At 39.1% G+C, this 14626-nt stretch overlaps 1 protein-coding gene across 1 annotated transcript; it reads left to right on the forward strand.

Moving 5' to 3' along the window:
• The first annotated feature begins 58 nt into the window (after positions 1-58).
• SRD5A1 (steroid 5 alpha-reductase 1) lies at positions 59-12776 on the forward strand. Its single transcript, XM_083822371.1, has 5 exons — positions 59-445; positions 1505-1671; positions 5482-5583; positions 7112-7262; positions 10251-12776. Exons 1-5 carry the CDS (start codon positions 123-125, stop codon positions 10315-10317), a joined length of 810 nt encoding a protein of 269 aa, XP_083678497.1. The 5' UTR covers positions 59-122; the 3' UTR covers positions 10318-12776.
• The last annotated feature ends 1850 nt before the right edge of the window (positions 12777-14626 follow it).

Here is a 14626-nt window from a genome sequence, read left to right on the forward strand (position 1 = left end):
CATTGGTGCGCGGCGCCGCGTGGGGATGAATGGGGGCGCTCGGCTCCCTCCGCCCTCAGCCTCGTGTCCCTTCGGCTCCGCTCGGCTCCGCTCGGCTCCCCCCCCGCCCCCCCCCCCCCACCATGGCAGCGGGCGGCGGCGAGGGCCCGTGCGCGTTCTGGCGGCGGGTGTCCGGCGCCGAGGAGCGGCGGCTGCTGGAGCTGCAGGCCTACGGGCTGGTGGCGCTGGGCGCCGGCGCCGCGCTGCTGCTGCGCTTCGTGCCCATGCCCTACGGCCGGTACTCGTCGCCCCGCTTCGGCTGCCCGCTGCCCGCGCGGCCCGCCTGGGCGCTGCAGGAGCTGCCCGCGCTGCTCGTCCCGCTCGGCGTGGCCGCGTGCGGGGCTGCCGCCAGCCGCTGGCCCAACCGCGTCCTGCTCGGCTGCTTCGTGCTGCACTACGTGCACAGGTGGGCTCGGGACGGCTGTCCGGGCGTGGGGGGGGGGCACCGGCCCTGGGGGTGGCCAAGGGAAGGGTGGACGTGGTGCTTGGGGACATGGGTTAGCGGGTGGCAGTGGTGGTAGGGCGATGGTTGGACCAGGTGATCCTGGAGGTCTTCTCCAACCTCAGTGATTCTCTGACTCTGTTCCAAAATTTTAAAATTATTTCCATTAGAGCTCCATCGCATTCACATCGAGGGGATTTCTTCTCCTTTCCTTGCCAAAGCCATGAAAATTTGCCACGTGGAAAATCAGACTTTATAATTGGCCTCACAGTCAACGTACAAAGCGAATTCATCAAAATGTCTGCTGGATTCTCAAATTCTGCAATGAATTAGTAGCACAACCTATAAGGTTTGGCAGCTCGTTCACAAAATACATCATACGGCCCAGCCCCTGAGCACAAATGCCCACCGTGCGTGCACAAGTGCCCCCAGCGTAAGGCGTATGGCGTTGGTCCGCGGGCTGGTCTACCTGCTGCTGGTGTTTGACTTGCCCCAGTGTGACAGCTCAGGTGCTTTTAACGTGGCTATCCATCCTCCTGGTATGTCACTCTACTGAGTGGCGCCGTACAGGTAAAGGCGACGGAACTGTTGGCTGCAAGGTGTCTTGGTCAGGTTACAGTCCCCTGCGGTGTGTTTCGCGTGGGCTTTTCCACCTGGTAGATTTTGGATAGGGTTTATGAGCCCACGTTCGCTTCTAAGTGCTTGATTATGCCATTCAGCAACAAAGGTGAGCAAAACTAAGTTGTGCTTAACATTGTTTGTCTTTACTGCGCTGGTCGAAGTAATTGCCTTGGATGCGAAGTTCAAAATTTCCATCATAAGGGGAGAGGGGATTCGGCTTGCAGTTCCTGTTAGGCAGCAGAAGGAATGTTTGGGTGTTTAAGCATAACTATCCATTTGAGCTGGGATCAAAGACTCCACTGAGAATTTGGGAAGCAGGATATGGAATATGGATGGCAGGTTTGGAAACCAAAAGTGTTATATCTATTTATGCAACAATTCTTCTTTCCTGGTTCATTATAGGGCACTCATATTTCCTTTCCTGATCCGGCAAGGAAAGCCAACACCATTTTTCACCTTCCTGCTAGCACTTCTGTTCTGCATTTACAACGGATACTTGCAAGGCCGAAGCTTAAGCAACTATGCAGAATACCCTTCAGGCTGGTTAAAAGATCCTTGTTTCATTACAGGTGAGTTAAGACATTGTATGAGAGCACTAGGAGTAGAAATTTCCCTTTGTCTTCGCAGCCTTGTTTTTTATAATGTTACAGTATTCTTCAATCACATTTTACAGTTTTTTTCAGTATTCTAAATAAGCTTAATTATCTTGTTTATGGTAGCATAGCTGGAAGCCTTTTAATGGTTTTTATTTTACATTTGTAAACAGATATTTTTTCCTGCGATATCAGTGCTAGATGAATGTATTACTGTCTTTATTCCTTAACACCAAAGTGAGTAAGAGCCAAGCGTTGCTTCAGTATAGGAACTGCAGGCCTTAAACGGAACTAGCAGCATATGAGTTTAGAACAAATCAGACAGATTTTTCCACATAACACGTAGATTAAGCTAAAATTCCTTTGCTTCTTGATGCTATAGATATTAAAGGTTTATATATGGTCAAACAGAACTGAACAAATTTACTTGATGAAGTAAAGTCAGTTGCTAAATACCAGGATACCACTTCTAACATCAAAAGTCCTTGATGTTAGGCTATTTTTTATAAACATACCTATCTCCTCCCACTGCAATGAGTGGGCTTTGGCAAAGAACAAAATTGTCGCACAAGGGTGGGGTTGGAAGGTTGATCATTCAGTCCTATCAGGAGGTGAGATTACACTTATGCTTGAAGCCGGGCATATAATTAAAAGGACAAGGTGTTTGCTGACTGTATTCTTTGCCGTACTTTTTGTTTGCTACGCACCTACTTTTGCCTACTGTCAAATGTAATACCATTTTTCTGAGAAAGTATTTACTGAAGGTTCTCTGTGATCTGAAGATAAGGCAGAATATTTTGCCTTGTCAGTGAAAGATGGAATACTGGGTTGTGCGGATTCTTAATCTGACCCAGTACAATTCTTACTGTTTTTCTGGAGTCAAAGCAAGATGGTGTTTCTCACAGATTTCTCAGGCCTTGTACAGCAAGAAAAAGAAAGCTTTATTTTTATTGCAGCATTATGGCAGATGACAGTAGAAGGACACTGTGCTATAATGACTGAGATTGAAGAAATTTGGGTCTAAACAGATTATCTTGCAAAGTTTAAGAGGAAGTATTGTTTGTGCTCCAAAAACGGAGAAAATGAGATACAAGGGAATATCTTGACAGGGGAGGTAGGTAGTCGTATGGACATAAGTGAAACTCTCCTGGTACTTCTGAAGTTCTAGTCTCTTGGTTAAACTTGGTTCCAAAAAAAGCGTTCAAAAGAACAGTTGATCAAAACTGTTAAAGGCTGATGCAAAGCAATAAATCTTCAGTTTCCGGTGTCCTAGTTTAGTACCTTAATCAAAACATTATCTCAAAACTGTGCTGTAAACAAAACATGAGTCATGAGGCATAAATTAATGCCTCCTTACTGAAAGGTTAGGAAAAAAAAGGTAATAGGTCATGTTCAGGTTTCCTTGATTTTTTTTTTTTTTTTTGAATGCTGTATTTTAAGGATTTCTGAAATATGTAAATGCACAAATAATAATGTTTAGGTTCATCTGCCTTTAGTTATGATTACTTCTGTGTATGAATTTTAACTTTGTTTTGCAATTAATACCAATGTGGAATTAATTTTTATATTTCCTGTACTCCTAGTTGTAAGAGGTGTTGGTTTCATGACTACAAGGGCACTTTATTTAAGTCTAAACTTACCCTGAAAAGTAAGGAAGTGGAGATTCTTGGTATGCATAGCATCTACTGTAGTACTGTCACTCACTGGCTTTTTTTGAGACTTTTTGTAATAAATCTTGAGATAGGTTGGTATGGGTCTGAGAGAGCCAAACCTAAGACTTCTTCTTTCTTTTATTCCTGCTGAAAGGATATACATACATACATACATTTCTAACTTGGAATGTAGTGGCTATTTACAATAGTTATCTGGGACGAACACAAAATAGCACCATTGGAATATCTGCAGTTCATGCTTGTAGTTTTTGGTCACTCAAATGCGGAAGTGCTTTATTGTATGCCAGATGCTCCCTGAACAATTGGGCTATGTTCTGATTTTTCAGAAGCGTGGCAGTGTCTTTAAGGCTGTGGCTGAAATGACAAAAAATGAGAAGGCTGGAGAGTAGCAGGAAAGCACATTTGCCAAGGGTTAATAAGTTGTTTTAGTCTGTATGAAGCTATACAAGGAACAAAAATGGGAGTGCGTCAACAAGTAGCAGACAAGCAAGGTTCAGATGAAAGTTGAAGAGAAATTTACAGCAAAGATAGAGAACGCATTGTTTCTTTGAGACCTCCCACCACTGTGGTTAATTAGGTTCACTTCTCCAGATTTCTATCTGTGGATCCTTAGGATACTGATGGAATGCCTGTTTTCAGCTGCTTAGGAGTTAATTTGGAGAAATCAATGCCTTACATCTACACCAGCAATTGATTTGGAGCACTAATATAGCTTTAATGCAGTTCCCTCATGGTTTCTACAGGCTGCATTGGTTTAGTTCAGAGCAGTGAACTAGTCTGTTTTGAAAGGAAAGCAAAAAGTGCTGCTTCAAAGGCAGCACAACATGTGATAAAACTAAGGTTGCAAAGCAAGCAGACTAATGAAGAATACCCCACAGGATGCCTATGAGAGCTCTAGTCATGCTTTCTCCAATTCTCCCTTTCGTTGTTCTAACTTGCAGCTCTTTTAAGGTTTGAGACCTCATGAGAGCCTACTCACCACTAAGCCTTCACAGCTAAGTTCTATTCAGATGGATGAACTCCCAAATGACTTAGGGCTGTTTAAGATAACCTTGTATAGGCTAATATTATTTGCTGCCTACCGCTGTCTTCTCCCTTTCACTAATATCACCAAACATATATTCAAAGGAAGTCAAAGATGAACAGAAAACTAGTGTTCTATTGAAGTGTTGATTGCCAACCTTAAGCATGTTTTGTCCACAGTAGAAGCTGGATTACAACTGAAGCAACAACTGACTGTGAAATTAGTTACCTTTGCTCTGTGGATCGCTGAATATGAATTGTATTCAGGTTTATCTATCAACCTGGCAAGTAGGAGATCTGTAGAACTATCAAATCTGTAGAGAGTTTTAAGTCCTTTTATTTGTTTCTCTTAGCTTTTTATTTTGACTTCACTGGAGTTCATTCTCTGTTACAGGTATCTTAAAAATGCATTTCTTGTTTAGGTCACAGAAAGAAGTCTTTTATGACTTTGGACTGAGCTTGAGACGGTACGGCAGAAATCTTTCCCTAAAGAAAGTCCAAGCTCTTTCTCTCTTTGCATCATACTTGTTGCAAGCTCCATATTTATAGTGCTTAGCAAGACTCTAAACCTAACTTCCGGGAACATGATTATGTTGTTTTTGTTGGTCTAGTGGTTTTTTATTCATTTTATTACAGAGTGTGCTGTGGAAACTCTGGCATATTGTCATTAAAAAAAAAAAAGACAAAGGTGCGAGGAATGAGAATGGCTGATTCCTTCAGTGTTGTTTAAAATGTTGGTGTGTTTGATTTTCTTTATGGAAGTTAGGGGTTATACACATTAGGTGTGTATATTTTTGCACACATACATTTAAATATATGTGCATACCTGAGTTTGGCAACATGAGAATAAAACTTTATACTTAAAAATATTATTCATGTCAAGAGACCTGTTGATTACTGTGAGCTTTACTGGCCGAAAAGCTCATTGTGGGATTGGGATTGTGCATGATGTCACTAGAATTGTTTATCGTGCTTACATTACTACTGCTTTGAGACAGTATGACTAATGTTTGAAATATGACTTTTTTTTTCTGATTGAGTGCTTTGACTCAGTGTATTAAAGAGAAGTATTTTAAATATTTCTCTTCAGGTATTATAGGGTGGCTGGTCGGCATGGCAATCAATATTCATTCTGATCATATTCTTAGAAATCTGAGAAAACCAGGGGAAACCGGTTACAAGATACCAAGAGGTAAGTAAAATGTTACAAAAATCTCTTTAGCAAAAGAAGCACGTTTTGTGAGGAGAAGCTGAGAGAGCTGGGATTCTTTAGCCTAGAGAAGAGAAGGCTCATGGGGATCCCATCAATGTAAATAAGTACCTGATGGGAGGCGACGAAGATGAGGGAGCCAGGTTCTTAGTGGTCCACAGTGACAGGCCAGAAGGCGATGAACACAAATTAAATTAAATTCCATGTGAACACAACTTTTTTACCATGAGGTTGGCCAAAGACTAGAATAGGTTGCCCAGAGAAGCTGTGGAGTCTCCAGCTTTGGAGATGCTGAAAATGTGACTGGACACAATTCTGGACATCCTGCTCTAGCTGACCCTGCTTTGAACAGAGTGAGGTTGGGCTAGATGATCTCAAGACCCTTCCAACCTAAACTATTCTGCAAGTCTGTGTTAGAGACCTTCCAAAGCTTGATATATTTTACTGGAGATAGACAAATTGCTATTACCAGTTTCCTGTCATATCATAAATGACTATCTTAGGAAGTGATTTCATAGCGTTCATATTATTCACCAAGAACATAACTTTGTATCTTTACATGGGCAGTTGAATTAACATCTGTTAAGATGAATACAGACATAGTGTGAGATGTTCAGTGTACAAATATTTAAAAGGAAATAAGATTTGTTTTGCTGCATAATCAGGAGGAGTTGGTCTTTTTGATATTACTTATCCAATTCAAGTGCTAGAATTCTGCCGTTTTGTCACAAAAGCAGAGTAATTAAAAGCAAGGTCAAAACGTGTCCTTTATTACGCTTGGCAAATATTTGCTTGTCTGGTCCCACTAGAACATGCACTTACTGAGATGTTATCAATTTGTACTCTAACTTTGGAATTAGGGTGAAAGTTCTTATTTTTTAAAATAACTCCCAGCAGGTGAGTACTGCCTGTTTATGCATAATTAGCTGTAAAATGTGTTTAATACAAACTGCCAGTTATTTCTATTGATGAGGGTCAGGATTGAAGTAGCAAAGGTGATCTTTCTCCAGGCCTGGCAGGGCACAGGAACAAAAGGGCAATGCATCTTAAGCTAGAGCATAAATTTGCAACTTAAATTTAGAAAAATATTCTTTATCATTAATATAATTTGAGATACTTAAACTGGAGAAATGAGACATTGTATGCTAACTAACCCTAGGTGTATTTTATGGGACTATTTAAATGGCATTGTATTTTCTATTTTTTGCATGTTTAAAAAAAAAAAGTTTAGTACATGGTCAGATACAGCTTGAAGTAATTATTTACAGAGGTATGGAATCACTTCTGGTACCAAGTCTTTTTTCATGATTCGAAGAAGAAAAGTGGAACTGGAGAAGGTCTATTTTAGAAGGATGTCTGAAGTAGTCCTTCATAGTACAGCTTGAACTGGAAAACAGTTTCCACTGCCTTTAAAAATATATGGAGACATTGGTGATATAGGATGTCTTAGACTTACATTGTATATGTCCTTCATTAAGGTGCTTTTCAAATAAACCTGTCCTGCTTTTAGGAGGAATGTTTGAGTATGTCAGTGGAGCCAACTTTTTTGGAGAGATCCTGGAATGGTTTGGGTTTGCCCTTGCCTGCTGCACCATCGAAAGCCTTGCATTTGCATTGTGTACGCTTTTTATCTTGGGCTCTAGGGCAAAGCAACACCACCAGTAAGTGTTTGTCTTATTTCTATTGTCTCTGTGCCACACTTCATTTCCAATGTATAAATTATACCTCATCCCATAGGGATGTTGCAGAACAAGTCTAATGAAAAGCTGTTAACTGCAGTGAAGAATGAGATAAAGCTTCAAGCAGCACTAAACATAAGATTGCAGCAAAGTAGTGTTAAGCATAAGGAATATAAGTGCACACAATGTACAATGAGGTAGTCAAAATAATGGCTATTCATTACATGAACACAATTCATCCTGGACCTGTAAAGATCTGATACATTTGGGAAAATTACCTTTGCTTGATCATACATTATAGTCTACTTTCCATTGCAGCTCAAACTTTTTACAATAGTATTAAATTACTGAAAATAACCAAAGGTTTCTGCTACAGGCAGGACCATCAAAATCAAGTCTATTAAATATCCATTTAATAGAGTTGATTTCTTATTTTTGTATATGAAGGCTCTGCTCTGTAAATAAACTATCAGACTGATAATGTACTGTATTCACATTTTGGCTTTCCTGTTAATAGAAGAATCAGTTTGAGAAAACTTCTTGAAAGAATTCTTTTTCAGGAATAGCACACTTAAAAGAACCTGAACAACCCAATCTTAGTTATTTTTGGCTTCCTGCTTTGGCTGTTTTTGTGGAACTTGGTGGCATAAGAGGAAATGAACTTAAATAGAAGGAGGAGGTAGACTGGAAGAATGCCATTGCTAAGTGTCAGATAAGCCATGGTTTTGCCTAGCAGAGTCTTCAAAACTTCCAGAAATAAATATTTTTCTGTACCTTTTTGGGTGTTCCAGTTCTGTATTACCATCCGAGTAAACAAGATTCTCTTACTATACAACCTGAAACTTCCAGGTCACCTATGACTATTTCTCCTTGTTCTACCACCTGCCACTGCTGGGTGAGCCATAATGTACTTTGGGTTGGGAGGGGCATCTGAAGGTTGTCTAGTCCAGTTACCTAGTCTGACCTGCTCCTGCCAAGGCTAACACCAAAGCTACACCCTTTTGCCAAGTCCTTCATCCGGTTGAGTTCAGAGTGCCTCCAAGGATGGAGATCCTAGCACCACTGAGGGGAAAAAAAAAATCCCGTTCCAGTGCTTTGCCATGCTTATGGGGGAATATTGTTTTCCTTATGTCTAGCTGGAATTGTCCATGATGCAGCGCTTATTCCCTGCCACTCGTCCTTTTGCTGTGCACCTCTAAAAAGGTTATTTATATTCTCAAATATCTTTGGGTACTGGATGACTGCAATTAAATGCCCCTTCAAGCTGACTAAGACTAATTCCTTCAGCCTCTCCCCAAGTATTTTGTGTTCCAACTACACAGCTGTATTACTGACCATGTGCTGGACTCACCTCTATTTTGTGGGCATTTCTGATGCACTGGAAGCCCGAAACTGGATGCAGATTCTTGACTGCTGAATAGTGGAGAACAAGCACTTCCCTTGACTTGGTGGCTCTACACACGTTAAAGCAGCCCAGTACACAGCTCTGTCATCACTGCAGGGATCCATCACTGACCCATGTTCAACTTGTCCACCAGAATGTCCATGCATTTTTGTGCAGAGTTGCTACCTAACCAATTAGTCTCTAATCTGTTGTCTAGCATGGGGCTATTACATCCTAGCCATGGGAGTTTGCATTTTGTTCATAGTTTTGCTCTGTTGTCTTAAGTAACTCCCCTTCCGACTTCCAGTAGTCATATGTGAAAATAACAGGGTCCCTTGGCTTCTTCCTCATCAGACTGAGTGCTGTATTCCTCAGTCTCTACTCATACATTGTTCTTCAGGCTCAAATTCCATGGTTGGTTTCCATTTATCTTAAGCCTTGATAAAACGTTGAGCTCTTTACTTAGAGCTTTATGAAAAGCTAAGGGTTGTTAAAGGAAATAATTTGCATTAAGGGAATAAATGCATTAAACAGGAAGAGGAGTGAAGGGAAAAAAAAAAGACAAATAGCGAAGCCATGTAATTGAAGAATATTTTAGTTTTGGCTGTTTGGAAAACTTAAAATAAATGGCTGAAAAGGATAAATAATGTAATGCTGGTATCCCACAGCTTCAGGTAATCATGCAATGTATGCTTTCTATAGAAGAAATCACAGGACTTCCTCTCACGTGTCACTGCAAATAGGCCACAAGCATTTATTCTAGATGCAAACTATGAGCCTGCACAACACCAACATGTTTTAGTTTGTCAATTTTGTTCTCTGCTTATTTGAACTTTGATCTTTCAGTTGATTATTGTTGTATGAACACTTGCAACTTTGAGGATCCCAAATGAAGTTATCGAAAGGAAAAAAAGGAGTTATTAGAGAACTGGAAGAGCTATTTGAAAGTGGGAGTGAATGTTTGTTGTAAGGTGATCAGAGAAATAACATTTATTAGTGCTATACAGTCATTCTTTTGAAATTGTCCAGATTTGAAAATAGTTAATTTGAAGTTAATTTGAAATAATAATTTGAAGAGGGTTAGTAGTAAGGCTACTGTGATGTTTGAAGTGTCCAGTTTGATTATCCATGTCCTGATTGGGGTTGAAGATGTTTCTGTCCAGAAAAGAATTGTTGTTCCAATGTGTAAAACATCTCTTGCTTCTACATGTAGTCATTATAAAATTTGTCTTTTTATCCTTTTGGATATTTTTTTTTCTCTACTTCTAAAATATAAATAGGATGCATTACAATGCACATCTTACAAGAGAAGTCCATTCCTTCCCTGGCTGCTCTCATCGCACCTACTAGTTTGATTTCCCATTGCTAGCAACGATAGCTTTGTTTTGTTGTAGTTGGCAATTAGATTTCCTTAGAATGAGTGTGGTAAATAGCGATTTTCTATCCAGAGTAGGTTCTAAAGACACTTTTCTGGTTTGTATCCGAAAAATATATGGATTAAATTGAAAGCTTTATATAGTTAATTAACTTCCTTGACAATATTTTAAAGATGCAATACTCATCACATTTGTACCTTTGTTTTTCAGGTGGTACCTTGAGAAATTTGAAGACTACCCAAAGGATAGAAAAATTCTGATTCCATTTGTGTATTAACGGATGCTTTGAATACCATCAGGTTCTGGTGGTAATGCTGTTTTTGAAATGGTTACTTTTTGGAACAACTAACACCTTACAAGTGTTAGCCAGTTGGCATACTGTGTTCACTAGTGACAAAGCCTTGTGCTGCTATTAGTTACTGCTTTTCTTAATGAAACCCCCAAATCTGATGGACATGGTGAACAGGAACGAAAGTGCTTTTGCAACAACACAGCACTGTTGTGAATACGTAAGTCAAGATGATTGAATTCACATCGTGGAAACTACTGTACAGGATTTCTGATGTTTCATTTTCAGCCTATAGAGTGTTTGGGTATTACCCATCTGATCTAGCCATGTCCTGAGGATTGTGCTATGAGCCCAGTCACCCTTAGTGTATAATTTGGCTGGTGCATTTTGCCTCTTACTTGCCTGCATATGCAAATGGGGTTGATTTGTCTTGCCTTCCTAACTTTCTTCCCCTTCCCCCCATTTCCAGGAGAACTGATGCAGACCAAAGACATTGAATGAATATAGTTGCTGTTAGGCGAGAAATGTTCTTCCTCATCTCTGCACTCTTGCACAGATATGAATGATATATAGGTAAAATGTAATACTGTTTACACCAATAGCTGTAGTGATAATTCTCCCAAATAACGGATTTAGTCATCTACCTCTAAAACTTCATAACTATCTCAAATAATACTCAACATGTGTTTTTGCATTCAGCACTATTTTTAGAGGATATTTTTTATTAAGGGTGCTCACTACAGTCTAGCACTGTTAAAAATTCTTTGTAATATTCTCTAAAGGTTTTTACAGAATTTTCTTACTTTGCAGTTTTAAAAAAGTCTTTCTTTTCCTGTTGATAATGGTCTAGTTGATTTTTATATTCAAAGTTTGGAATCTTTTAGTGCTTCCTTCTTGTTTCATTAATGTTAGTTCTCACACTGCTATATTTTTCTCCTGAAGGAATCCAGAGGGATTTCAAAAACATGATAGGATCTCAAGTGTACAGGCTTCTGAGTTCTGGACACATCTATGTCCTTTGAATATTTGTGATATTAAAGAGTGTTTTTTAGAATTGCAGAGAAGTCGGGTTTTCTACAGAAAGCCTCAAGGAAAAAAATGAACTGCTGCAAACGTATTTTAGAAATCTATGGAAATCAAAAACAAATTGATAATACAACTTAACTAGATGTTGAGTGTTCCGGTATGGTATTGTGTTAAGCTTTGTCCAGTGTTCAAAATTCTTTCTTTGCTATGACCTACACAGCTATAGTAATCCATGTAATATGAGGGTGGAATTTTACTTTTCTAATTTTAAGTATTTTCTTTTAAAAAGTACATTCAAGAAATGGGCAGTGAAAAAGGACTCTGCCACCCAAGATTTTTCTTAACAGTGGTGTCTTCCTGCTTTCCTTCTTGTAACAGTTACACAGTACTTAGTGCACTGAAGTCTTGGCTATCATTAAGGATTTATTCAGTGATACAGAGCAATGTAACACATTTTATCATTATTGACTGAAATAGTCAAAGGATGGAGGGGAGAGAAGCTGTCACTCATACCACGATGATAACTTATCCTACAGCCAAGCCATTGGACTGCCAGTTGCTCCTCACAGTGATGACCAGTTACTGCCTCAGCCGTCATCCGGGAAGTGCAGCTTATGGAGAGTCTAGGAATACCCACTCCTTTGAAGTTAGTGTCAGTTGGCACATTGCTTGGTTCTCAAATTGTTTAATCTTTTATTTGATGTTTATGTCTTTTACGTCTTTTCTTAGTGTTTTACAGAAAACTTGAGGCTTTCCTTTTTATTTATTTTTTGTTATCATGCTGTAATGCAACACTTGATCCTAGCTGTTTTGATGAAAGTTGGTCATGAAGTCTCTCAGGGGAAGGATGACTTACCCTCAGTGGAGCTAGTGGATAACAGAAGTTCAATAGGATCACTTAAAGCATAGTCTGAAGAGAATTTTAGGAACTGTTTTAATTTCCAGGTATTTCTAAGCCCTTTTGCAGCATGGTATCTAAGCCATCCAGTTATCAATACCTGTTTTAGAAGAGCAAAATGTATCAACATCTCATCTAGGGGTTTAAAGACTTGCATGGTTTACAGTGAATTAATGTTTATATTTTGGGGTTAGTTTAAAAAAAAAACCAAACAACTAATGGTACAACCATTTATTATATATTATAGTCTTTATTGTTTAAAGAAAACTTTTATTGATGCCTCAGTTTTGCTCTGGTTCTATGCTGCTAAGTGTTTATCTCGACAAAAATTTAACTGGTTTTGCTCGCAATGTTAATTTATGGTTTACATATAGGGGAATGAAGGTCTGAAACATGGCACTCTGAGGGTTTATTGGTGGTTTTTTCATTTACTTCTTACAGAAAAGGAAACACTAAGTTGTATGGGATGTGAATGTCAATGCATTTGGAAATTCTAGTTAACTGCAATATTAAAAAAAATGCAAAAGAAGGTTTTGTTTTTTGTTTATATTTTATATTCTAATCATACTGCTGAAACCTGTCACAACTGAACTACAGAACTTTATTTAAGGCAGTTCATTCTTATATATCATACAGTATACCAAGGTGAACAGCATTGGTGAAAACCATATAATCAATTTGCTCAAATTCTAGAAATGTCTCTTATTTAAACAGTATTCCCTTTCATTTTTAATACTTCACTTGTACTCTCCTCCCCTTTTAGGAGCATTGACAGAATTTATCTGTGAGAAAATATCTAATACCGAGAAATCTTTCTTCAAAGTACGTAGTGTTAAAATGAATTATGTTCTACCCTTTCCAGAAGGAGAAAATGTGTACACTCTCTAGCAATTTCTAACAGACACGTCTATTCAGATCACCTGCATCTTTCACAAGGATCCCCTACTAATAAAACGTAGTTTGTGGTGTTTTGCTTGAATACTTTTTCCTGTTAGCAGTCATTGCTATAACTTGTGGAGATTGGCTAAGGGTTTTTGTACCAGTGCTTTCATTATCCCAAGTGAGGTCTTGAGGACTGTAATAGTAAGGTTGTATTAAAATATCCCAGGTACATATATGACCTTGACTAGATGCACTCAAAAAATAAAATAGAAGTTACAAGATAAGTTGTCTAGTGATACATTTGTATGTAAAGCAAACTAAGTAACTGAGATGCTCTGTGCTTGCATGTAGATAGATTAAAGAATAACAGAAGCAGAGGCTACATTTTCAGATTCTTCCTCTGCTAGTTCAGAGTGAACTTTTCATTTGGACCAACAATAGCACTTCTGTGCGCATGCATGAGCAAGCAATTATGGAAATTTCTGTTGGAAGACAATGGAAGGGATGAGCCTATAACAAGGTTTGCACCTAACGGTGGCTCAGCTTCCACTTGATCTTGTTGAGCTTCTGAAAAAGTCTCGTAGATCTCGTTTAATTTAATGTTGGCATTGCAAGCAAAACTAATACCTTGTTTTGTTGTGTATTTTTGTTGAGTGGAAGCAATAAGTTTGTTTGCAGAATTGAATGGAAATATTATAATGAAAGAATATAAATCTGTGTAACGACTGATTCAGCATGTGGTGATCTAGTTCATCAATTGAGGTAACGTGTTTGATTACATAGAGGCCTACTTGTAGGTCATCTTCTACAGATACTCAAAAGTCTCTTTGAAATGCAGTCTCTGGATGTAGATAAACTAAGTAAGGTTTTTCTGCCGTAATAGTTAAATTTTGTCTCAGTGTTCCTAAAAAGTATTCCTGTAACATTATGGACATCATTTTTAGATCACTGGCTTAAAATGGCAAGGAAGAAGGTGTCATGGAGCATATGGCAGCAGCCCTTCTTAACAGAGGCTGCCTTGTTAAACTGAGCACAACTTTCTTGTTCTGTTATGTTCTCAATAATGCTTCCAAGAAGATGCACTTAAATCTCTCTTGAGGTGTTTCTGGGAAGGGATACCATTGACCTGCCAGGGTAGACAACCTCCAACACAGCTCTGAAGAGTTGCATTTGTTCAGTTGCAGTGATCAGCAGGGGTTGCAGTTCCCCACTAGTTCACCCAAATCTCAGAGGGAAATAACCTGCTTGTAAGACTGAGCTTTCTCTCTTTAGCCAGGCAATTCCACTGAGATAGTTTTATGTGTGGATTATTTTAACTCTTGTTTTGTAGGTTCACTTTCTTGATATTTTTAACGATCTGTCCATATTCTAATAAAATCTGAATTGAATAGAACCTTACTTTTCCTTTAAACTGATCTGTTCTTACAGCTCCCACTTATTTCTTTTACTCACTGAGATCAGGTCTCCTCATTAGATACCACATAGCTATTG

Source organism: Anser anser, assembly GCF_964211835.1.
Source record: "Anser anser genome assembly, chromosome: 2".
Taxonomy (NCBI): Eukaryota; Metazoa; Chordata; class Aves; order Anseriformes; family Anatidae; genus Anser; species Anser anser.

Coding starts and splice junctions, on each gene's coding strand:
- SRD5A1 (XM_083822371.1), top strand. CDS start 123: ATGGCAGCGGGCGGCGGCGAGGGCCCGTGCGCGTTCTGGCGGCGGGTG. Junction 5,584..7,111: donor CGGTTACAAGATACCAAGAG/GTAAGTAAAATG, acceptor TCCTGCTTTTAG/GAGGAATGTTTGAGTATGTC. Junction 7,263..10,250: donor AGGGCAAAGCAACACCACCA/GTAAGTGTTTGT, acceptor TTTGTTTTTCAG/GTGGTACCTTGAGAAATTTG.